Raw genomic sequence first — 25,321 nt, 5'->3', positions numbered from 1 at the left:
TACTGTTTTTTTTTTTTTATTGGTTGGGTTGAGCTAGATGTCTTTTTTCAACCTGACTAACTATGTAACTATGTATACTTCACTGTATATATGCTATTTTAGTGCTGCACTTTTATTGTATATTTATGTACAATTTACTATGTTGATTGTAGTGCTGGCAGCTTGTGTTGAGTTGGAAAGATAGAGCCTTGTTTTTCACGTTTTTTTTTTTTCACGTCTCATCATAGCATTAAATATTGGAACTGGCATTTATATGGGGGAGATACATTTACAATTTAAAATCCAGTTTTCAACTATAAGCTCTAAAAGCTATTACAATTTTAATGGTGCAATGTAATATACAGAATCACAGTTCTTCTCGTAGTGCTGAATGATGTTGGATAGGAAGGGGGGTCAGTGGTAACGCACGTGGTAACCTCTCCCCCTTTAATGAGTTTTCAGATATTTTCAGGTTCTCTTAAAGGTAAAAACAGTCCATTGGTCCCCGCCATGACACCATCACAGATTTCCGCCATGACACCATCATAGATTCCCGCCATGACACCATCATAGATTCCCACCATGACACCATCATAGATTCCCGCCATGACACCATCATGCTAAGGGTTCATCAGTTCCTGGCCTTCAGCTCACGCGCCATCTGACAGAGGGTGCACGGTCCGCAGAATGTGAGGCACACGCAGTCATTGCAGATACTTCCCTGTAGGACAAAGACAGAGATAACTTAGACATCACAGACTATTTCTGACAAATATAGACCTATGAAGAGTTATTAAAACTGAACTCTGGGCACTTTTCATTTAAATGTATTCCTTCTTACCCACCATGGTTAAAAACCTACTTTGTGTGCACTAAATGTATTTGTAATCCCAAATATTGCCATGTAAAAGTAGCAGTGACCTCTTCCCATCTCCCAACATGGCGGACAAAACAGAGAAAGAAAATCCTATGCGTGATCTGAGAATCCGCAAGCTCTGCCTCAATATCTGCGTTGGAGAGAGTGGTGACCGACTGACCCAGGCAGCCAAAGTACTGGAGCAGCTCACTGGGCAGACAGCGTTCTTCTCCAAAGCTCGTTACACCGTGAGAACTTTTGGATTTTGGAGAAATGAAAAAATTGCAGCTCACTGTACCGTCAGAGGAGCCAAAGCAGAAGAGATCCTAGAGAAAGAGTCAGAGAATATGAGCTGAGGAAGAATAACTTCTCAGAAACAGGAAACCTTGGGTTTGGTATCCAGAAGCACATTGATCTGGGTATTAAATATGACCCAAGCATTGGAATCTACAGGCTGGATTTCTATGTGGTCCTTGGCCATCCAGGCTTTAGCATTGCTGACAAAAAGCGCAAGACTGGTGTCATTGGCAGGGCCGCTGATAGGGGGGGACCACCAGCCTTCTTGTAGGGGGCCCGAGCACATAGGGGGGCCCACACAGGGAGAGGGATTAGTGATGGACAACAAATACAGAAATCTTCCTCCAGCACCTGAATCTGATCTGTCCCTCTCCCTGCTATCAGCTTGTATCTGTTGAGAAAGAGACAGTCGTCCCTCACTAATCCCCCTCCCAGCACTTATCTCTGCTCAGGAGTTTATTTGTAAATTGTAACTTTGTTTCTCTCTCTCTGTCTCCCTGATCACTGAGCTCCAACTGCCCAGCCTGTATATTTTTCTCATCTCATCTTCTTTTTTATTTAACATAGTTTTTTTTCTAGATTTAGCAGGAATTATGTGAGTTATGTTATATTTGTGTCTGCTAATAGTGATTTTGTTGTAATTTTAGCTAAATATATCTTTAATATTTTCTTGGGGGGGGGGGGGGCCCTGCCAGGTAGTCTGTACGGGGCCCCGCGATTTCTAACAGCAGCCCTGGTCATTGGTGCCAATCATCGGATTGGCAAAGAGGAGACCATGCCTTAGTTCCAGCAGAAGTATAATGGCATCATTCTCCCTGGAAAGTGAGCTGCTTCATTGTCTAAAAAATCAATAACATTTCTGACAAAACTTAATAAAAGAAGTAGCAGTGACATCATGACACTGATGTACATAGCCTGAGCAGACAGCAGAGCTGTGGGAGGGGCCCAGCAGGCTCCACCCACTACATCCTGCCTGCAGAAAAGCACAGGAGGGGGCGGAGACAAAAACAGTCACCCTGCAGAAGGAGAGGGAGCAGCAGTGGCTGGTCTTCACTACAGGAAACTGCAGCACAAAGAACATTGTTCACACTGGATCACTGCACTTATCTGAAAGAAAAACACAAAGCCACGAAGATAACAGAAACCGTACACAGGCCTCCTATATTTAGACAGTAGTTGCTTATCCTGTAATTCAGCTTTAAAGATTAAAGTTGATGTAAACACTCATACACTGTATACCCAATGAAGCGAACAGCCTCAAACGATACACAGAGATGAGACAAATCTCCCTACATAAGTTTTACTTGTATATCTGCTGTCCTCAGCTTTCTACACTCTTTAAAAAGTGCACATCATTGTTACAAAATTTTCTTCCTGTTCCAGCAATAGGTGCGGAGTCTTGGCATACACTGTGTGACAGCTGATTGGAGGAAAGGCACACACCCCCCTCCACATAGGCAGAGGAAGAAAGAAACATGCAGAGCTGTGCTGTGAATAGACCAGATCACTGCTAATTTATCTCTACGCTCCCTCCCAGACACAAATTTTCAGCTGCTTTTACTTGTCAGAAGTTATTATGCTGATAACAGAGGAATGGAGCAGCAGAAAGACACAGGACTTAGGGCTTTGGAGAGAGATAAGTAAACACTACAGATAGATGTGCCTAGGTCAAATTTCATGAAAGGGGTTTAAATCCACTTTAAGCAAAATGAGCCAGTTGCTAAAAGGAAAAGAGATTTAAAGTGAAACTATTGGCAAAATAAAAAAAAAAATGACATACAGTACATGATTCCACCCATCAATAGCATTACTATCTCAGTGTTTTAAGCATTATCTGTTGATTCTGCCAGTAGATCTGTTACATATAGTTACATAGTTGCATTAGTAAGGTTGAAAAAAAGACACCAGTCCAACCAATTCAACCTGCATGGGTGTGTGTGTGTGTGTGCATGTCAATGTATATTGCATTTGCTAAGATGCCCATCTAAGAGTTTTTTTAATTTATGGAACCCCCCCCAAAGACACTGCCAACGTTAGAAATGAGTTCCACATCCTTACTGCTCTTACAGTAAAGAACCCCTTATGTGGTTTACGATTAAACTGCTTAATTGAGTGGCCGTGTGCACTCTTAAAATGATATTAAAGTCAAACTTTAAAAAACAAAAAACAAACATAGTATACTGCTCTGTGTAGTGTTTTTGCACAGAGCAGCCCCAATACTTCTGTTATCAGACCCCCTGTCGGTGGCCCTGGCCCTTTCCTTCTGCCAAGTGCCCCCAGAGCAAGCAGCTTGCAATGGGGGCACCTGAGCAGGCTCTCTCCCAAGCCACAGCTCTGCGTGCCTATTCACACACAGAGCCGTGGCTCGGCCCCGCCCCCTCTTTCCTCATTGGCTTACTGGCTGCTCACAATCAGGAGGGGAAGTCCCCAGGAAGCCAAGGCTCTTGTGCACATCACTGGAGGAAGATGAGGCTCAGATGAGTATTGGGGGGGGGGGGGGGCTGCTACACAGAGAAGACTTTTTACATTTATGCATAGAATGCGTGAAGGTGATAAAACCTTCAGCCTATACTGTACAACCTCTATGTTAAGTGACCTGTGAACTCCAGGGAGAATAACTTTAATACTTGTAGCTGAGGTCCTCCAATCCCCTTATTAGCTCTGTTATTCAGGGCCAGGACAAGGGGTGGGCAGGAGGCATGGCTGCCCTGGGCACTGTGATATCATGAGAGGTGGGGGGGGGGGGGGGGGCACCACGAGGAGATTGAGGGGAAGGGTTTTCGTGTTGGGAGGAGGAATTTGGGGGGCAGCAGGAGATTAGAAATATTCTAGATGGGGAAATGTGGGCATGTGTGCTCAGGGAGCAGAGTGGCAACATTTGGCCCAGGGGGCAAGTACAAACCAGAGGCCCACAGTGCAGCAAATCAGCCCCTCCCCCCCCCCCCCACTTCTTCCCGTACTTCTTCTGAACCCCATTCAAGGCTGAAGACCTGCTCCAGGTACTCTCTACTCACTGGCTGAATCCGGCCAGGGTGGAGGTTGGGGGAGCTGAGACAGCTTGGTTGGGGCTGGCAGGGGGAGAAGAGTCTCCAGTGGGGCATGGAACTGGCCTCTGCTCAGCTACAGTTTACACCATCCATGCTCGGGGGGAGACCTGCGCTCTGTCCTTGTCCTCATCCCGCACTCAGGAGGTCAGACCCAGGGACGTTTTACTTTTCTGCACCAGGAATCCTTTAGGCATGTCTGTGGCAGAAGCAGTGCAGCCTTTTTACGGGGCATCACAGTGGCCCAGGGGGCAATTTCCCCCCTGCCCCTGGTCCAGTCCTCCCCTGTGTGTGCTTGGAGTGGTGATTCAGAGGGATTTTGTTGGGAGTGGGATATGAGAAGAGGATTTGTGCTAGCAGGGTCGATTGGGGGGGGCTGTGCTAGAAGAGGAGATATGGTAGAGGGTATTTGTACTAGTAGGGATAATCAGGGGGTGTTTGAGCTGGGGGGGATATTTGTGCTAGGAGGGGGATTCGGAGTAGTAGGGGGGAGAATGTACTCTGAGGGGAAATTTGAGGGGTGGAGGATTTGTGCTTGGAGGGGTGATTTTTTTTTGGGGGGGGGGGCATTTGTGCTGGGGGGAAAGAGGGGACAGAGACCGTTGCTGGGAGGGGGAATTTCAGCAGGGGGGTGGATTTTTACAGGGAGGGGAAATTATTCATGCTTAGCGTGGCAATCATGCAGATTAGTGCCCACTTTTTTTTTTTTTTTTTGGGGGGGGCAGAGACCGTTGCTGGGAGGGGGAATTTCAGCAGGGGGGTGGATTTTTACAAGGAGGGGGAATAATCTATGCTTAGGGTGGCAATCATGCAGATTAGTGCCCACTTTTGTTTTTGGGGGGGGGGGGAGGATTTCGCTTACACATAAAGCTTATACATTTCGGGGGGGAATTTGGCATATTCGCCCTGGGCTCTAGGTGACCTTGTACCGGTAATGCTGTTATTTCATTACTTTCTGTATCGGGCCAAGCTGTCCAGCAACACTCAGTTACAGTACAAGTTCCACTATCAGCTGCTAAATAATGAGAGCGGCTGTCAATCAACCAACAGGAGCACTGACTGCAGTGGATTGGAAGAGATCATGTAAGCCTAGGTTCAAAATGATGCGGTTGGTGCCCGCCATGTTTTGCGCGGCCACAACATCCCAGTAATTTTGTACCTGTGGGAAATGCAGGGAAAAAGTCTCTGAAACATTTTTAAAAACACCACCAAAGGGCAGCCACATGGACCCGCATATGGTTTCCCGCACCCGATAACGTGCATGGGCACACCCAGGGCTGGGACAAGGGGTGGGCAGGAGGGGCGCAATGGTTTATTGCAGGGATGTGGGTGCCCTGACCCTAACCCTAAGGGAAGGGGGGGGCACCAGTTTGGCATCTGGGTACACCCCATGGGTCTGATAAAGAGCAGCACATTTGCCTGCAGGTGCCGAAACGCGTGCTATTTAGCCACATTGCGTTACTCTCTGCAGTATGAACCCAGGTTAAAGAATTATACAATATGAGAAACAAATCAAGTATCCACTTGTCACTTCTGCACTGGCACATTGGCACATACAGGGATCGTTACCATGATCCACCATTAAAAAAAGTCTTCTCTACAGAATGTAGGGTCTCATGCAGCTATGCATACTGCCATAACCCCAGTATTTTTTTAAACGGCGGGCGGTCCACTTTAACATGAGGGTGGTCCCGGCGACGGATTCCTCGCCGGATCTCCTTTACTGTATTGGTCGGCGGGAGTTGTGCCCCCCCCCCCCTCCTGCCACTTCCCGGTCCTTTTCCCCGCTTAACCACTTGCCGACCGCTCACATTGAGGGTACTGCGGCAAAGTGGCTCGTTATCGTCCAGCGATGTAGACCTACGTCGCTGGACTCCTCCTCTTGTGGGCGGCGCGTGGGCGCCGCCAGAGGCTCGCTCCCGCTGTATTCAGACATAGCGGGAGTCGGGCCAGGGGAGGAGAGGCGGTGATCACGCCGCTCTTCCCCGATCGTCGGGGATCATGTGGGGAAATCCGCCCGCTTGTGTAAACAGTGCATATTTATAGCACTGATTACTGTAGTAATGTCACTGGTACCCCCAAAAGTGTCAAAAATGTCAGTTAGAGGTCTGATCTGTCCGCCCCAATGTCGCAGTCCCGCAAAAAAAATCGCAGATCGCCACCAGATTGCCGCCATTACTAGTTAAGAAAAAAAAAACCAATAAGAATGACATAAATTTTTCCCGTAGTTAGTAGCTGCGATAACTTTTGCGCAAACCAATCAAAATACGCTTATTGCGATTTTTTTTTACCAAACATATGTAGCAGAAAACAAATTGGCCTAAAATGTTAAAAAATTTTGATTTTTACATTTTTTTGGGGGAGAATTTCATATAAAAAAAATGTGAAAAATATTGTTATTTTTTCTAAATTGTCGCTCTTTTTTTGTTTATAGCGCAAAAAGTAAAAATCGCAATGGTCATCACCAAAAGAAAGCTCTATTTGTGGGAAAAAAAAGGACGTCAATTTAATTTGGGTACAGCATCGCACGACCACGCAATTTTCTGTTAAAGTAACGCAGTGCCGAATCGCAAAATATGGCCTGGTCAGGAATGGGGTAAAATCTTCCGGTCTTAAAGCGGTTAAAAATACGCTCATTGAGAATTTTTTTTGTCAAAAACATGTAGCTAAATACATTTTGGCCTAAATATATGACAAAAATTGAATATATTGGATATTTTTTAACTGTCAAAGTAGAAAAATATTGTTATTTTTTTCAAAATTGTCGCTCTTTTTTTATTAATATCGCAAAAAATGAAAATCGCACAGGTGATCAAATATCACCAAAAGAAAGCTCTGTTTGTGGGAAAAAAAGGACGTACATTTTATTTGGGTACAGGGTTGCATGGCCGCGCAATTGTCAGTTAAATTCGCGCAGTGCCAAAATGCAAAATGTGGCCTGGATGTAAAGCAGGAAAATCCTCCGGTGGTAAAGTGGTTAATGGAGCCGCGGAGAAAATGGTAGCGGAGAAAATGATCTGTTTCGCTGTCCTTCTAGGCAGGAAGTTGAGTGAGGGCAAGATGGCCCGCACTTGACTCTATGGCCTTGGAGGACTGGAGCAACATCATACGTTGCTTCTTAGCAGCGGTTTTAAAGAGCCCATTTTATTTCATCATAAAAAAAATTACTTTTTTTTTTTTTCTGTAGATGTGAGGTCTTTTTGACCCCAGATTTTACAATAAATCCTGTCATGCTTATTTCTATTACAAGGGATGTTTACATTCCTTGTAATAGGAATAAAAGTGATCAAAAAACTTTTTTTAAAAGGACAGTGTAAAAATAAAAAACAAAAGATAAAATAGAAATTTTTAAAGTGTCGCCTAAGGGGATTTTTAAGTACCAATGTTTGTCGCCATTCCATGAGCGTGCGCAATTTTGAAGCATGACATGTTAGGTATCTATTTACTCTGCGTAAAAAAAATAGTTATAGAAAAAATTGGGCTAACTTTACTGTTTAATTTTTATTTTTATTTTATAATTTAAAAAAAAAGTATTTTGCGTTTGTAAGACAGCTGCGCAAATACGGTGTGATAAAAAATTATTAATAATTAATATTAATTATTATTATTTTTTATATTATTATATTATATTAATTATTAATAATTAATAATTTAATTCCATTTTTAATTAAAAAATAAAAAATATTGCAATGATCTCCATTTTATTCTCTAGGGTCTCTGCTAAAAAATATATCTATAATGTTTGGGGGTTCTAAGTAATTTTCTATAAAAGAAACTGATTTTCACTTGTAAACAAGTATCAGAAAAAGGCCCGGTCCAGAAGTGGTTAAAGTACCATACCGCAAGAAAATGTCCTGGTTATTGAGGGGGGTAAAACCTTTTGGAGCTGGGGGGTTAAAGAACAAATTTTTGTAATATAAAAAAAAAAAAAATTGTTGTGTGCTCATTATGCTTTAATCTAAATCTTACCGGGATGTGGTAGCGCTCCCTTATGCCAGTGCGCATGGCCAGTATGGCACCTCCTAAACACGGCAAGCAGCAGCACTCCCCGTAGTCTGAGGCCACTCTGCACGCCAAAATCCAAGGGACAAACGCTCCGCAAAGGCCTGAAAGAGAGAAGAGCTTTGGGTTAAAGAAAAAAAGTGCTCAAGAAAGTAGGTTGAAGGACGCTGGATGTCATTTAACCTGGAAGAGGAGCAGTGCCATACCGCTGGATTAGCGAGTCTGTGGGTGGCAGCACCTGAGATTGGGCATTTATACCACTAGGACAGTGATGGTGAACCTTGGCACCCCAGATGTTTTGGAACTACATTTCCCATGATGATCATGTACTCTGCAGTGTTCATTTGCTATTGTCACACAACTGGGTGGGCTCGGGGCGCACTGCTCTGCGCCCCGAGCCCACCCTTTTTTTTTAGCCTGTGAGAGCCTGTGGCTCTAATCACATGGCTAAAAAAAAAAGCCCCATTGATCTCCATGTGTTCGGTGCCCCACATGTAGATTAGGGGGCCGGACGCATGGATTGGGGGGGGGGTGGCGCCCCTGCGCCCCGTATGACCAGCCGCCACTGGTAGTGGAGCATCATGGGAAATGTAGTTTCAAAACATCTGGGGTGCCAAGGTTCTCCATCACTGCACTAGGAGTTGCTGTGGTGGAGGGCTTGATTCCCATTTGCCTGATCTGGAAATTAATTTTAACACAGAAAAAAAAAAAATACCCATTTTTTTAACACAGCACACCACAAGGCAAGGCGTCGGCTTAGTGGCGAGCTGCAGTGCAACTGTAACAGTTGGTTGGGGTGCCATCAGTGTCGGGACAAGGACTTCTAGAGCCCAGGGCGAACATGCCTAACTGCGCCCCCCCAAGCTTCTGTGTCAGCAGAAATCTAGTACAAATCCACCCCATGCTGCAATCCCCCCTCTCAGCACAAATCTTTGCCCCCCCATCCCCCAAATGCCCCCCCCAATAAAAAACGCAATCCTCCTAGCACAAATCCTCTACCCCAAAAATGTGCACTCCTAGTACACATCTTTTCCCCCCTCCGAGCACAAATCCCCCTAAATCACCACTCTTAGCACTCCCCTTTCCAAATTTCTTCTCCTAAAACAGTAATGGCGAACCTTGGCACCCCAGATGTTTTGGAACTACATTTCCCATGATGCTCATGCACTCCGCAGTGAAGTTGAGCATCATTGGAAATGTAGTTCCAAAACATCTGGGGTGCCAAAGGTTCGCCATCACTGTCCTAGAACAATACTTACCACCTGCCGCCCCCCCCCCCCAATTCCCCCTTCCAACACAAATCCCCCCCCCACCTCACATGATACCACAGTGCCCAGGGCAGCCGTCCATTTGGCCCACCCCTTGTCCCAGCCCTGGGTGCCCCTCATAAGGAAGTTCACAGTACATGTTGTGGGACTTTGAGTGAGGTCAGTCATTAATAAGTATTAGAGGTAATATGAAATGTCACAAAAATGAATAATGTATTACATATTTGATAGAGGGTACAATATTATAAATACAAATAAAAAAAATAAAAATATCCACATATCAAGAACTGAACATGAAGTATATAAATTCATAAAAAAATATTTACATAATAATCAATTATGGGTTTCTATGCTTTAACATCTCTTATTTTCTCTTTGTATTTTAGTAATGCCCTGGTACTCTGGATTCTCCTCATCTCTACCTTTGGCTATCTATGTATATTCCCTTGGTATTCTGCTAGCTCTTTTGATCTATTTGCAGAGTTGTATAAAGTACTCGAAACCCATACTTGAGTAAAAGTACAAGTGCTCGATCAAAAAGTGACTTGAGTAGAAGTACTAAAGTATTCAACATTTTTTGTACTTAAGTATTGCAAGTAGTTTTTTTAAAAAATTTTGCTACTCAAGTACTGAAAGTAAAAGTACAAGTACTGTGTTATGTAGTTATTCAAGAAAGAAGTCAAAAGTTTGAACATCATATTGTTTTTTATTATTTCAAATGCAGCTTTTATTTATACATACAGTAGCATTTATTTTCGTATGCGCTGATAATACACATGTTTTGAGCTTCATGAAACCTGCCATCTACTGTTCTGGCAGTGGTAATTTTTATAATAGTAACTAGTAACTATGCAGCACAAAAAAAAAATATCGGAGTAGAAGTATTGAAATCATTGAAAAAATGTAGTGAAGTAAAAGTGGAAGTAGGAGAAAAAAATTCTACTCTAGGAAAGTACAGATACCGCCTTTCAGTACTTAAGTACAGTAGTGAAGTAGTTCTACTTAGATACTATACATCTCTGTCTATTTAGACACATATGACCACATTTGCTATGGATACATATCCCCCATTTTTGATTCTTTTCTCTCATTTGATTATATTTTTTACATAATCACATATGAAATATGATGAATACACAGTTAAATTATTATTTTATATTTTAATAATCTTTTTCAGATTATTTTGGTCATGATGTTTTCCCTCTACCATTGCCGATTTTTGTGATGTGTCAATCTACTCCCTTTATGGGTCTTTTCCAGCTTCCCCTCCATCTCCTTCTCCCCATGCTCTGACCTCGGCCAATTTACCCGCCTCAGCCCCGGGTTAGACAGCCGCTGGTTGTTGGTGACCTCCTTTCTTTTCGGAATTTTCTCTTTTTGGGCTACCTTAGTAAATAGCTGTTTTTATTTATATTGGAGCAATGGTTATTTTTCCTACATATATGTTACACCTGTTAATCTACATTTACAGACCCAGAATTTCAAATTTGCTCCTGATGAGTGGACGTTGAGCCATGAAACGCGTAGAGCCTATAAGATACGAAGATAGACTATTTGAAGACTGACTTAACCGCTTGCCGACCTCCGCACGACTATTTACGTCGGCAGTCAGCCCCTCACAAGCAAAGCGCCGTAGTGCTACGTCGCTAGCCTGTGAGGCTCTAGGGAGCGGTCACGATCTTCCGTTAGAGCGGGAGAAAGGCAGGCGGCTAATGTAAACACAGCCGCCTGTCAGTCTCCCCTGTGTAAGAATGGAGATCAGACGGTTCTACTATGTAGGACCGTTGATCTCTGTTCTTACACTAGTAGCCACAGCCAATCACAGTTAGAAACACGCCCCTAGGACATACTTAACCCCTCCCTCTCCAATACAGTTAACTCCTTCACTGCCAGTGTCATTTTTACAGTAACAGTGCATATGTATAGCACTGATTACTGCAGTAATGTCACTGGTACCCCCAAAAGTGTCAAAAATGTCAGTCAAGGGTCCGATCTGTCCGCCGCAATGTCGCAGTCCCGCAAAAAAAAACGCAGATCGCCGCCATTACTCGTTAAAAAAAAAACAACAAAAATGACAAAAATCTTTCCCTTTGTAAGTAAACGCGATAACTTTTGCGCAAACCAATCAAAATACGCTTTTTGTGATTTTTTTTTACCAAACATATGTAGCATAAAACAAATTGGCCGTAAATTTTAAGAAAGATTTTGATTTTTAAATTTTTTTGGGGAATTTCATATAAAAAAATGTGAAAAATATTGTTATTTTTGCAAAATTGACGCGCTTTTTTTGTTTATAGCGCATGATCAAAAAATCGCACAGGTGATCAAATACCACCAAAAGAAAGCTCTGTTTGTGGGAAAAAAAGGACGTCAATTTCATTTGGGTATAGCGTCGCATGACCGCGCAATTGTCCGTTAAATTCACGCAGTGCCGAATCGCAAAATAGGCCCTGGTCAGGAAGGGGGTAAAATCCTCCGGGGCTTAAGTGGTTAAATGCTGTTTATTTATACAATGTATTGACGGATTTATGTATTTATTGATTGATTATTATGCAAATATTTTTTTATGAATTTATATAATTCATGTTCAGTTCTTGATATGTGGATAGTTTTATTTTTTTATTTGTATTTATAATATTGTACCCTCTATCAAATATGTAATAAATTATTCATTTTTGTGACATTTCATATTACCTCTAATACTAATTGACTGACCTCACTCAAAGTCCTACAACCTCTGCTTTTTTCCTACATGTATACTAGGGATGGAGGTTCAGTCCTGGATTGAGCATCCAATTATGTGAAGAGGAGTTTACAAATATGGGATTTCTTTTTTTTTTTGTAGATTATGAACAATTACATCAGTTAAAAAAAATGATCGTTATGTCTTATATGAGTAATGTTTTTGGCTATGGTCAACCACGTTCCTGTGTGATCCTATGTAATATATTGTAGACATTATTAAAGATTGAATTTAAAAAGAATAATAATAATCAGAGTAGTGTAGGGGAAGTTGAGAAAACATATTATCTGATCAGAGGCTAGGAAGTCTAGACAAGTGTGTGTAACACAATTCTGTATTTTGTAATGACGTGGGAGAGCATTTAGGGTCCTTTCACACGGGCGTTCCGTATGTCCGTTTTTTCATCCCATTTTTTTGCAGATGATAAACGGACATAATGCATGTCAATGGGATTGCGGGTCCCGGGTCACACATCGGGTCCGCCGATCACACGTGCGGACATGTCAGGGAACGAGCGGGGGGCAGGAGAGCACCTCCGGCGGTGCGCGCTCGCCCCCTATTGGCTCGCGGGCGAGTGACGTATATATACGTTACTTTGCCCAGGAGGGGCTGACCTCAACAGGGGCTGTTCACAAACGCTCTCCATCCAACCTCACTGAGCTCGAGCTGTTTTGCAAGGAGGAATGGGCAAAAATTTCAGTCTCTCAATGTGCAAAACTGATAGAGACATACCCCAAGCGACTTACAGCTGTAATCGCAGCAAAAGGTGGCGCTACAAAGTATTAACCACTTAAGCCCCAGAGGATTTGGCTGCTAAAAGACCAGGGGGTATTTTGCGATTCGGCACTGCGTGACTTTAACGGACAATTGCGAGGTCGTGCAACGCTGTACCTAAACAAAATTGAAGTCCTTTTTTTCCCACAAACAGAGCTTTCTTTTGGTGGTATTTGATCACCTGTGCGATTTTTTGATCATGCGCTATAAACAAAAAAAGAGCGTCAATTTTGCAAAAATAACAATATTTTTCACATTTTTTTTATATGAAATTCCCCCCAAAAAAAAAGTAAAAATCAAAATTTTTTAACATTTTCGGCCAATTTGTTTTATGCTACATATGTTTGGTAAAAAAAATCGCAAAAAGCGTATTTTGATTGGTTTGCGCAAAAGTTATCGCGTTTACTAACAAAGGGAAAGATTTTTGTAATTTTTGTTGTTTTTTTTTTTAACGCGTAATGGCGGCGATCTGCGATTTTTTTGCGGTACTGCGACATTGGGGCGGACAGATCGGACCCTTGACTGACATTTTTGACACTTTTGGGGTTACCAGTGATATTTCTACAGTAATCAGTGCTATATATATGCACTGTTACTGTAAAATTACACTGGCAGTGAAGGGGTTAACTTTATTTGAGAGGGAGGGGCTGTGTGTGTCCCTAGGGGCGTGATTCTAACTGTGATTGGCTGTGGCTTGAGCTGTAGGAACACTGATCAACGGTCCTACATAGTAGAACCGTATGATCAGTGTTTCTACACAGGGGAGAATGACAGGCAGCTTGTTTACACAAGCCGCCTGCCTTTCTCCCTCTCCTCCGATGATCGCAGAGTTACCTGGTGGACATCGGGTCCACCGGTCACACGCGCGGGGGGGTCCGTGACCACGCGGGATCGGGAGCGTGCCGCCGCCGGCGCGCGCTCGCTCCATAGAGCCTCACGGGCTAGTGACGTATATATACGTCACTTTGCCTGTGAGGGGCTGACCGCCGCAGTATATCTACTTGCGGCGGTCGGCAAGCGGTTAACTTAAGGGGGCTGAATAATTTTGCACGCCCAATTTTTCAGTTTTTTATTTGTTACAAAAGTTTGAAATATCCAATAAATTTCGTTCCACTTGATGATTGTGTCCCACTTGTTGATTCTTCACAAAAAATTACAGTTTTATATCTTTATGTTTGAAGCCTGAAATGTGGCAAAAGGTTGAAAAGTTCAAGGGGGCCGAATACATTCGCAATGCACTGTATATAAAGCACAGTTGAGCCACTGTAATGGGTGTAACTTTTTAATGAATATCCTTATTTTGTGTAAATCCTGATAATCTCAAGCCCCTCCCCTTTTCTTGTATTCTTACTTATTATAGTGAAAATGATGTTCTGGTAAGGGTATTTGGTCAATATCTTCAATAATAGTATTCAGTAAATGCATTTTTAATTTCACACGCCTTTATTTCGATTTGCTCTGAGGAAGAGGGTCCTCCCTCGAAACGCATAAGCCATATCAGGTTTTGAGGACGCCATCACGCTATCCAGCAGTAGAGAAGTGTTCTGGAAGCGAGTTGTACCCATTTCCTACATGCTTGTTTATACGTCTGTGAGTCTATTGTACGCTACCCTTCTTTGATTTTAATAAACTTTTAAGTTGTAATGCACAAGGTCGGTGCGCCCTTTTCTTGTCGTTTTCTTGTAGTGAGTTCCCAGCACAGCCAGAGAACTGACCACTCTGTTCTTTCCTGCCTAGTGTGATCAGTTATTAATAAGAAGGGAGAGGGACTGGTAGGAACACCAGGGATTTAACACAAAGGAAGCAAAGGAAAAAAGGATACTTTTTCATACAAGTACACGGTACAGCAGGCACAAACAATATCCAGAATTAGAAAATGTTGTATCTACAGTCCAAATTTATTTTCAATTTTGGAAGGGGTGGTGATGGATTCCCATCAAGTTTTTATTGCCATCTGTGCCCACACTAGGAGGCAGGGCTGCTGTTAGAAATCACAGGGCCCCATACAGACTACCTGGCAGGGCCCCCCCCCCAAGAAAATATTAAAGATATATTTAGCTAAAATTACAACAAAATCATTATTATCAGACACAAATATAACATAACTCGCATTATTCCTGCTAAATCTAAAAAAAAAAAACAATGTTAAATAAAAAAGAAGATGAGATGAGAAAAATATACAGGCTGGGCAGTTGGAGCTCAGTGATCAGAGAGACAGAGAGAGAGAAACAAAGTTACAATTTACAAATAAACTCCTGAGCAGAGATAAGTGCTGGGAGGGGGGACACACAAGGGAGGGGATTAGTGAGGGACGACTGTCTCTTTCTCAAGAGATAAAAGCTGATAGCAGGGAGAGGGACAGATCAGATTCAGGTGCTGGAGGAAGATTTCTGTATTTGTTGTTCATCACTAATCCCCCCTCTCTGTGTGGGCCCCCCTGTGTGCTCGGCCCCCTACAAGAGGGCTGGTGGTCCCCCCCTATCAGCGGCCCTGCTAGGAGGATTCATTCTCTCCCATCTGTGCTAAGGTCAAGTGGACTGAATGTGAGGGAAAATCCATAATTTGTGCCCATTAGGGATGATCAAACGGTTCGGGTCAACCATTAGTTCGACCCGAACATTGGCTGTTCGAGGTTCAGCCAAATTCCGAACTTTTTGCTGAAAAAGTTCAGAATTCGGCAACCAGAACCGACCAAAATGCAATGGGACAGGAAATGTGCTTTAAAAGCCCGTGATTGGACCAGAACCATTAGTAAAAGCCAATTGAGGGGGCAGGAGAATGCTAGGAATGTGATTGGAGGGACTAGGGGGTCCATAGGCCAATCATTAGTGAATACGCTCCCCAGTATATAAGATAGCCCCACCAAATTCCTAGCATTGTAATACAGGGACATGGAAGAGAGTGGAAGCAGTTCTGTTACTTCTGCTTCAAAAGTGTCATTTAGCATTTATTAGTGTGAGGAAAGGGATATCTAGTGTAGTTAGGGTGCTATTTTCTACTTTAGTTATATTCAAAAATCTAGTTTCTGTAGGGAAAGTGTTAAGTGCCAGGGTGACCGTAGTGTAGTGTAGGGTGAACTGACTCTGACTGCTATGGCAGGGTGACCAAACCCTTCCATGTCAGGGTGACCGCTATAGAGAAAAGATCGTTTATCTTAGGTGGCTTATAGAACAGCGATATGGCTTCTCGCCTGTCAGCTTGCTTTTTGCTGCAGGCGTTTATAGGGATTTTTTGAGGACATGTTTGGAGGCAGGCATGACATCTGAACTTCTGTATAGGGGTATATATACACACATACATGTATGTATATATACAGCTACACATATATAGGTGTGAAAGTAGCAGAACACTATGCTTGCGCTAATTAAATAATTAACAGGCACAGCTCCTATAACACCTATATATGTGTATGTGTATATATACATATAAGTGTGTGTGTATAAATACCCCTATACAGAAGTTCAGATGTTTTGCCTGCCTCCAAAGACCCCCAAAAAATGCCCAAAAAAACGTCTGCGCCAAAAAAAAAATGCCCAGGTGTGTTTTTTGCAGCAGGCGGTTTTTTTGGGCATTTTTTTGGGGTCTTTGGAGGCAGGCAAAACATCTGAACTTCTGTATAGGGGTATATATACACACACACATATATGTATATATATATATACACATACACATATATAGGTGTGAAAGTAGCAGAACACTATACTTGCGCTAATGAAATAATTAACACCAATATGTCTCCGCTCCTATCACACCTATATATGTGTAAAATACATATAAGTGTGTGTGTATATATACCCCTATACAGAAGTTCAGATGTTTTGCCTGCCTCCAAAGACCCACAAAAAATGCCCAAAAAAACGCCTGCGCCAAAAAAAAACGCCCAGGTGTGTTATTGCAGGCGTTTTTTTTGGGCATTTTTTGTGGGTCTTTGGAGGCAGGCAAAACATCTGAACTTCTGTATAGGGGTATATATACACACACACTTATATGTATTTTACACTTACACATATATAGGTGTGATAGGAGCGGAGCCATATTGGTGTTAATTATTTCATTAGCGCAAGTATAGTGTTCTGCTACTTTCACACCTATATATGTATATGGGTATATACACATATAAGTATGTGTGTATATATACCCCTACACAGAAGTTCTGATGTTATGCCTGCCTCCAATAACCCCCAAAAAATGCCCAAAAAAATGCTTGCTACAAAACCGGCAAGGTGTGAAAATAGCGGAGCCATATCCCTGTTCTATATTAATTCTAATACAAACAAACTTTTTTTCTGGTTCTGGACATGCTACAGAGCTGAAACTTCACAGGTACACTTTTTAGACCCCCCCCCCCCCCCCGACACTAAATCCAAAGAAATCTCATTTTTTTTTTTTTTCAATAATTGGCTCTCTATTAAAAATGACAATTTTTAAGAACTTTTTTTGTGTGATTAATAGTCCCTGGGGCATGACCCAGAACCCTAGGCACTTTTTAGGGGCATTTATTGGGTTTTAGGGCTTCAAAATGGTGTTTTTTGATTACCGAAGTTCGGGTCCCATTGATTTCAATGGGGTTCTGAAATCCGGGCCGAACTTTTGGGAAGTTCGGGTGTTCTGGTCCACCAGACTTTTCAAAAGTTTGATCATCCCTAGTGCCCATTCTCAGAATAGGAGTAATTGGAGGAGTCTATCAATGTGGACACTTTTTCTAGTGACAACTGCCGAATACAGCATTTCCTTCATCTGTTGTGTCTACAGGACAGGAAGTGAAGGGGAATCCTCAGAATGGGACACAGATGGAAGGAAAAAAAAAAACATCTAAAGCCAGCTCATGTTTATTTCTGGGATTAGGTGCAGTTGGCTACCCAGCATGCACCTCCCGATCTTGCGTCTGCGAAGTAAAGAAATTGCGTTGCGCAGTTTGTTCACGACAGTTTTCCATAGCAATGGCGGCATCAGCGGAAGTTCCTTGCCCGTAGTTATGGTAACCTGTCAATTACATAGTGCATAGCTCCTCCTAATCCCCATATTTCCTGGCTGCAAATACCACGAGATTGGATTATTAGGCTTCCCGAAGACTCCTAGGATATGTGACGCCGATATCCCAGGAGTCACTGGAACTCGCCTAATGACATCATCTCCAGGACAGAAAGTGCAAAAAAAAAGGTATCTACAAACTGAGACTTTGGGTGGAACTCCACTTTAAATACAAACACAAGGCAAGTTTAGACTGGTGCATCAGGAGAAGCATTTCCATTATAATAAGCTTGTCCAGAGATCACAGCCAGTTAGCACACAGATTGACCGCAAGCTGGAAAATCTCAATGGAACAGGCCCATTCATTCCCATGTCTCAATTCGTAAACTACAGTGAAGAACAGAAAACTCATGATATGTTTTTTTGGTTGATTGTAAAATCTCTAATACGTACAGATGCCCATGTCTTCACAGCAGTCCATAACTTCGGAGTTCCATTGGCTGCTACTGGTAGAGTAGCTCTGCATTGCCTGGGGCTGGGAGATCACTGGGAAAGACATGGTGACCTGGAAAATAACACAAAAAGACATCAGCAATAAGGCTATGACATAGTAAATATGTATTGGACCTCATACACCCTAATACTGGACACATTTGTTGGACAGATCAATACAAATCCTGCAGAGGTTTTTTGACCTATGCGATCTGATTCCTGCACCATTTGACCTTACATTGACACCCTCAGCGATTGGCAGATGTCCGATTCCAGTGCGGACCAAAAAAAAAAAGGGTTCTGCAAAGGGTCCTTCCTCTGGATCAAAAGTGGATATAGGATTGTGGATATAGCATTGTACATTTATTTTTGCTTTTTCTGGTTGAAATGGATGGATTTGTGTCTTTTTTTTTTTTAACCAGATGTAACTATGAATCCCCCTAAGAGAGCGCAGGCAGAAAAAGAGAACACGACAGGGGTTCTAATCCCTCTCCACTCTATTAAAAACTATAAAAAAAGTTTTTTCTTTAGTTATGCTTTAACGCCTTCTGGACCACCCCATGCAGATGTACTGAGGCAGGGCTGCTCTCCTGCGCAAAATCATGTACCTGTACTTGATTTTGTGCCCTGGGTCTGGGGCAAAGAGAATGGAACTTTGGTCCAAAGACAAACCTACCTTTCTTCCCTCCCCCCGTCTCTTGAATCAGTAAAAAATCCCTTGTTTCTTTGAAATCTTGCCATGTCCCCCATATCTCTACCCTACTCTCATATTCCTCTTCTCCCCATGCTCTTAGAGATTCTAACTTTCTCGTTTTTTCCACCCGTGAAAACCACTCTTTATATGATGGGGGTTCTTTTTTTTTCCAATTGAAGGGGATTAAACTTTTTGCTGAGTTTAACAGGTGGGGGATCAATGTTTTTTTATATTGTTTTATCGACATTTTTGTCCCATGGAATAGGCATGACCAGCGGATCAGCGGACCTGATGTTCACCGGCGATCGTTCTCAGGAGAGGCAGAATGACGGTCTGCCTATGTAAACAACAGTGACCCCATTGAAGAAGTCTATTGAGACGCAACGTGTACGGATTCAGGAGCTGGCATCTGACTCTCACCTACGGTCATTATTTATTTATTTATTTATTTATTTATTTCAGGTACTTATATAGCGCTGTCAATTTACGCAGCACTTTACATATACATTGCACAGTCACATCAGTCCCTGCCCTCAAGGAGCTTACAATCTAAGGTCCCTAACTCACATACATACACAGTAGGGCCAATTTTATACAGGATCCAATTAACCTACCAGCATGTCTTTGGAGTGTGGGAGAAAACCGGAGTACCCGGAGGAAACCCAGGCAGGCACAGGGAGAACATGCAAACTCCAGGCAGGCAGTGTCGTGGTTGGGATTCGAACCAGCGACCCTCTTGCTGCTACGTGAAAGTGCTAACCACTACACCACTGTGCCGCCGTCATTACTAAACTGACGGCTGTGAGCCGGTGGGATCTGTTTTATGTTTCACACAGCTGGCACGGCTTGCAGTGCAGTTCTATGTGAGTGTGCCTACTTTTATTCTCTTGCCCTAATAAACCCGTTTTTACAGAGAGCGCTAGATATTTTACTTTTGCTTTATATGGCAGATTAACTGCTTGCCGAACGCCCGCCGCAGTTTTACTGCGGCAGGCTGGCTTGGCTGCGTGATCCGACGTATGGGTACGTTGGCTCGCGGGAGCGGTCCTGGGGGTGAGCTCCTGCCCCAACTAGGCAGCAGGCTGCCAATCCACTGGGCTGGTGAGACCGATTGCATCGGCCACCCGCAATCTCTCCCCGCTGAGAGAGAAGAACGGGTCAGCTGTTGTAAACACAGCCAACCGTTCTTCTCTCTGCAATGATCACAGAGCTCATGTGATCCTTCTATATATGGTTATTCCACAAGCCCCCCCTCCCACAGTTAGTAAACACTCCCCTAGGCTTACACTTAACCCCTTGATCACCCACTAGGTTAACCCCTTCCCTGCCAGTGTGATTAGTACAGTAACAGTGCACATTTTTAGCACTGATTACTGTAGTAATGTCACTGGTCCCCCCCAAAAGTGTCAAAAATGTCAGTCAAGGGTCCGCTCTGTCCACCGCAATGTCGCAGTCCCGCTAAAAATCGCAGATCGCCGCCATTACTAGTAAAAAATAAATGAAGAAAAATGACATAAATCTTTTCCCTAGTTTGTAGACGTGATAACTTTTGCGCAAACCAATCAAAATATGCTTTTTGCGATTTTTTTTTTTTTTACCAAAAATATGTAGCAGAAAACAAATTGGCCTAAAAGGATGAAAAAATTAGATTTTTAAAAATTTTTGGGGGGAAATGTTATATAACAGAATGTGAAAATTTTTTTTTTTTTTTTCAGAATCGTCGCTCTTTTTTGTTTATAGCACAAAAAATAAAAAGCGCAGAGGTGATCAAATACCACCAAAAAAAAAAAGCTCTATTTGTGGGGGGAAAAAAAGGACATCAATTTTATTTGGGTATATCATTGCACAACCATGCAATTTTCCATTTAAGTAACCCAGTGCCTTGTTTTGTTTCTGTTTGTTTTTCTTTTTTGAGCCAGGGTATGCCCATTGGCTCTGTTTTTGTACTTTTCTTAAAAAATAATAAAAAGAATAAAAAAAAAAAAAAAAGGAATGCAGTGATGAATCGCAAAAAATGGCTTGGTCATTAAGTGGGGTTGGGGGCAGGAGCGTGCCGTCGGTGGTGGCGCACGATTGCACCCTAGCACCTGGCGCGTGACCGACGTAGTACTACGTGGGTTCGCGCAGGAGGGGCTGCCTGCCGCAGTAAAACTACGGCGGGTGGTCCGGAACTGGGTAAAGTAACACAGTGCCGTATTGCAAAAAATGGACTGGTCATGAAGGGGGGTAAACCTTCTGGGGCTGAAGAGGTTAAAAGGGCACAGATTTGATGACATTCTGGACATCCAGTGCGCTGTGACAAAGATACCGTGCAGCTTTCCTGACAATAAATTCCAAGAATGTTTTCGGCAGTGGCACAGTTGTCTAGGAAAGAGTGTGGCTTTACAAGGAGACTCCTTTGAAGGGGACAAAAGCCACTGGTGTATAAGTAAGCAAAAATTTTATTACAGCCCATTACGGGAATGAAATTGTCACCTCGTTCACATCTAAGCAATCACTACTCCACAGATGTGCACTTTACAAGCCGGCATCCCTCCCAAAGAAGATTCACATCAATTTAAAAATAAACTTATTGAATAAAGCAAATTTCAATTTGTGAAAATTGTGAAAGTACCCATGGGCAGGGGCGTAACTACAGGGGTCGCAGGGGTTGCAATTGCAACCGGGCCCCATGCTCAAGGGGCCTGTGCGGTTCCCCTGTACACCTGGATAGGAGGGACGGCGGGGGCAGCATGTAGAGAAATCACTGTCCTCCTTTTTCCTCCTGTAGCTGCAGGAGGAGAATGGAGGAGATTGGTTCCTCTGTATGCTGCCCCCGCCACTCCTCCTATCCAGTTCACTTGTGTTCTGCTGTCTCTGGGCCCCTGTGTGCTCCCCTGCCGCCCCCCACTATGCTGCCCCCACCACTCCTCCTTTCCAGTTCACTTGTAGTCTACTGTCTCTGGGGCCCCTGCGTGCTTCCCTGTCCCCCCCCCCCCACTGTGCTGCCCCCACCACTCCTTCTATACAGTTCACTTGTAGTCTACTGTCTCCTGGCCCCTGTGTGTCCCCCCCCCACTATGCTGCCCCCACCACTCCTTCTATACAGTTCACTTGTAGTCTACTGTCTCTGGGCCCCTGTGTGCTCCCCTGCCCCCCCCCCCCACTATGCTGCCCCCACCACTCCTCCTTTCCAGTTCACTTGTAGTCTACTGTCTCTGGGGCCCCTGCGTGCTTCCCTGTTCCCCCCCCCCCCCACTGTGCTGCCCCCACCACTCCTTCTATACAGTTCACTTGTAGTCTACTGTCTCTGGGCCCCTGTGTGCTTCCCTGGACCCCCCCCCTCACCACTGTGCTGCCCCCCCCCCCCCACTGTGCTCCCTCCCCTCTCCTGCCGGTTCTCTACTGTGACACATGATGTGTCACAGTAGAGAACCAGGAAGGGGTCAGTAAATATGTAATTTACCAGCTCCTTCCTTTTCTGAATGGACAGAGTCATAGTCAGTGACATTGTAAAAAAATAAAATAAAATGATAAAAAAATAATACAATTAAAATACCAAAAAATAAAAACTACTGACACCAGTGGGTGAACTTCCAGGATTTCAAAGGTCACACTTGCAACCGGGCCCTGGCATTCCACCACTGTGGGGAGGCCCCAAGATGGCAGGAAGGGGGCCCACTGCAAAACTTGTGAAAGGGTCCCGCTGCAGGACTGTAATAAAGGGCCCCGCAATGAGATTAAAGGGCCCCAGGATCAGTGGGAAGAGCCCCAGGCTTGAAGGGCAGGGGTCCGGCCAGGGGACCTGGGCGGCCCTTCATGGTTTCTTGCACTGGGGCTCTGAAGATTCTAGTTATGCCTCTGCCCATGGTAGCTAATCAAAGTTCAAATTTTTATCAAACTGATTGCAATAGAATGCAGCACTTTACAATTCTTTATTGCTTTCCATACTGTTTTACTGAATAACCCAGAGAGCTTAATAATAAACCAACACAAGCAGAAATATGTCAGTAAACCAAAGTAGTCAGCTAAAAAAAAAACCTTAAAGGAGTTGTCAGAAGGTTTTTTTTTTTTTTTTTTAATCTTAATGCATTCTATGGCCCAGTTGCATATACCTATCTGCTACTACATAACATAAAATAAAGAGCTATGACAAACTCTGCATTTCACGCGTGTTTACTTATAAGGGCTCTTTCACACACGGAGTCTGCCAGGCGGACTCCGTTTTTCTTAGCGGGGGGATCGATCCGCCAATCCCCCGCTGAGCAGGAGGATGACAGCTGTGTCTCCGCGCTGTGTGTGGAGACACAGCTGTCAGTTCCCCATGCATCTCTATGGGGGAATCGGAATGGGAACGGACCGTTCTCATCCGATCCGATCCACTGGACGATGGAAAATAGGGTTTCCATCTGTCCAGATTTGATGGATCGGATCGAATGTCAGCGGACATGTCTCCGCTGACATCTGATGCCCCATAGAGATGCATGGGGACCCCGTTCAGATCCGCCAAAAAAACTCACAGGCGGATCTGAACGGTCCGCCTGTGTGAAAGGGGCCTAAAGCTCTGGAAAAGGGAGAGCAAGTAGCAGGGCTTTTTTTCTCCAAGAATAGGTGCAGGAACTCCCCCTTTTTAAGTCATCCCTTGTCTCCATCCGCTACCCACCTCCAAGTACCGTTCCTTGGTTTCACCCCCCACCCACCTCCCAGTACCACCGCTTTTACAGAATACAGAACCATGCATTGTGGTGTTACGTAATTTGTATGCAATTAAATGCAATGATAAAAAAAGCACAATAGACCTTATCCCAGCCACACTAGATCCCCCCAGCAAAAACAACAAAAATAATTAGGGGAATGGAGGGCATCGGCTATGAGGAAAGACTACAAGCACTGAACCTATTCTCTCTGGAGAAGAGACGATTGAGGGGGGATATGATATCAATGTACAAATACTGTACTGGTGACCCTAGCATAAGGAACAAACTATTCAGAGAAAGGAGATACAATAAGACGCGTGGCCACTTACTAAGACTAGAGGAAAGGCGGTTTAACCTTAAAATACACAGGGGGTTCTTCACTGTAAGAGCGGTAAGGATGTGGAATTCTCTTCCGCAAGCAGTGGTGTCAGCAGGGAGCATTGATAGTTTCAAAAAACTATTAGATGGGCGCCTTAAAGACCACAACATACAGGGGTATACAATGTACAGTTAGCAGCAAACACACACACACACAAACACACTCATAGGTTGAACTGGATGGACTGGTGTCTTTTTTCAACCTCACAAACTATGTAACTATGTAGATCAACCCAGCAACAATAGATCACCCCCTGCAAACAATAGACACCACCCATTAACAATAGGTTGTCCCCCCAGCAATAATAGACCCCCCCCACAGCAACAATATATCCCCCTATCAACAAAACGCCCCGCCTCAACAACAATAGATCCCACCAGCAATAATAGATCCCTGGTACAAAATACCACTTTAGCTACAATAGAACCACCCCAGCAGAAACAATGGATCTTCCAGCAGCAAGCAAAGATAGACCTCTCCCTTAACAGTAGATCCTTTCCAGCAACAATTGATCCCTCAGCAACATAAGACGCCCTAAGCAACAATAGACCCCCATGCAAAAACAGATCCCCGCCAGTTACAATAGATCCTCCAGAAGTCAGCATCATAGACCCTCCAGAATCCCTTACCATTACATGCATTCAGTGCTGGAGGTGCCGGAACTGCGTTCCCTTACGTTCCTGCTGAAAAAAAGCCCTGGCAAGTAGTATGTTTCATGTAAGGGTCTGTTTTTCATCCCATTTTTTTGCGGATGAAAAACCGGAGATAATGCATGTCAATGGGATTGCGGATGTCAGTGGATGACCCTATTTTTTTTCCGTTTAAAAAAACGGAACGGACGCAAAAACGGATGTCAGCGGATGGTCATCCACTGACATCCGCAATCCCATTGACATGCATTATGTCCGTTTATCATCTGCAAACGGATGGGATAATAAATGAACATACGGACCGGATGATACAAGTGTCATCCGTGTCCATAAAAAAAAAAAAAGTGCCGGAGCGGAGCAAAAAAACGGTCCGCTCCGTGTGCAAGGACCCTAACACTGCAATATATTAGGATGAAGCTTATTTTAAGATTTCATGCAAAGAAAGAACCTCCCAGAATCTCAAAGATATACCAAAGGAAACGCAGAAGAATAAACA

The 25,321-nt window shown here is 43.6% G+C and overlaps 1 protein-coding gene across 1 annotated transcript in view; it reads right to left on the bottom strand.

Annotated features, from left to right (window-relative positions):
• Window positions 1–577: 577 nt before the first annotated feature.
• LOC309568322 (uncharacterized protein) overlaps window positions 578–25,321 on the bottom strand; it is a 73,603-nt gene continuing 48,859 nt past the window's right edge. Inside the window, exons 6-8 of the mRNA XM_082273985.1 lie at window positions 18,388–18,499; window positions 8,146–8,282; window positions 578–700 (exon numbers count right to left, since the gene is read on the bottom strand). Coding sequence (XP_082130111.1) covers window positions 611–700; window positions 8,146–8,282; window positions 18,388–18,499 — 339 coding nt within the window. The 3' untranslated portion in view covers window positions 578–610. The remainder of the gene's footprint in view (window positions 701–8,145; window positions 8,283–18,387; window positions 18,500–25,321) is intronic.

Source organism: Pelophylax lessonae, assembly GCF_965119305.1.
Source record: "Pelophylax lessonae genome assembly, chromosome: 12".
NCBI lineage: Eukaryota > Metazoa > Chordata > Amphibia > Anura > Ranidae > Pelophylax > Pelophylax lessonae.
Note: the sequence above shows the minus strand (reverse complement) of the source record. Positions and strands in the feature narration are given on the sequence as shown.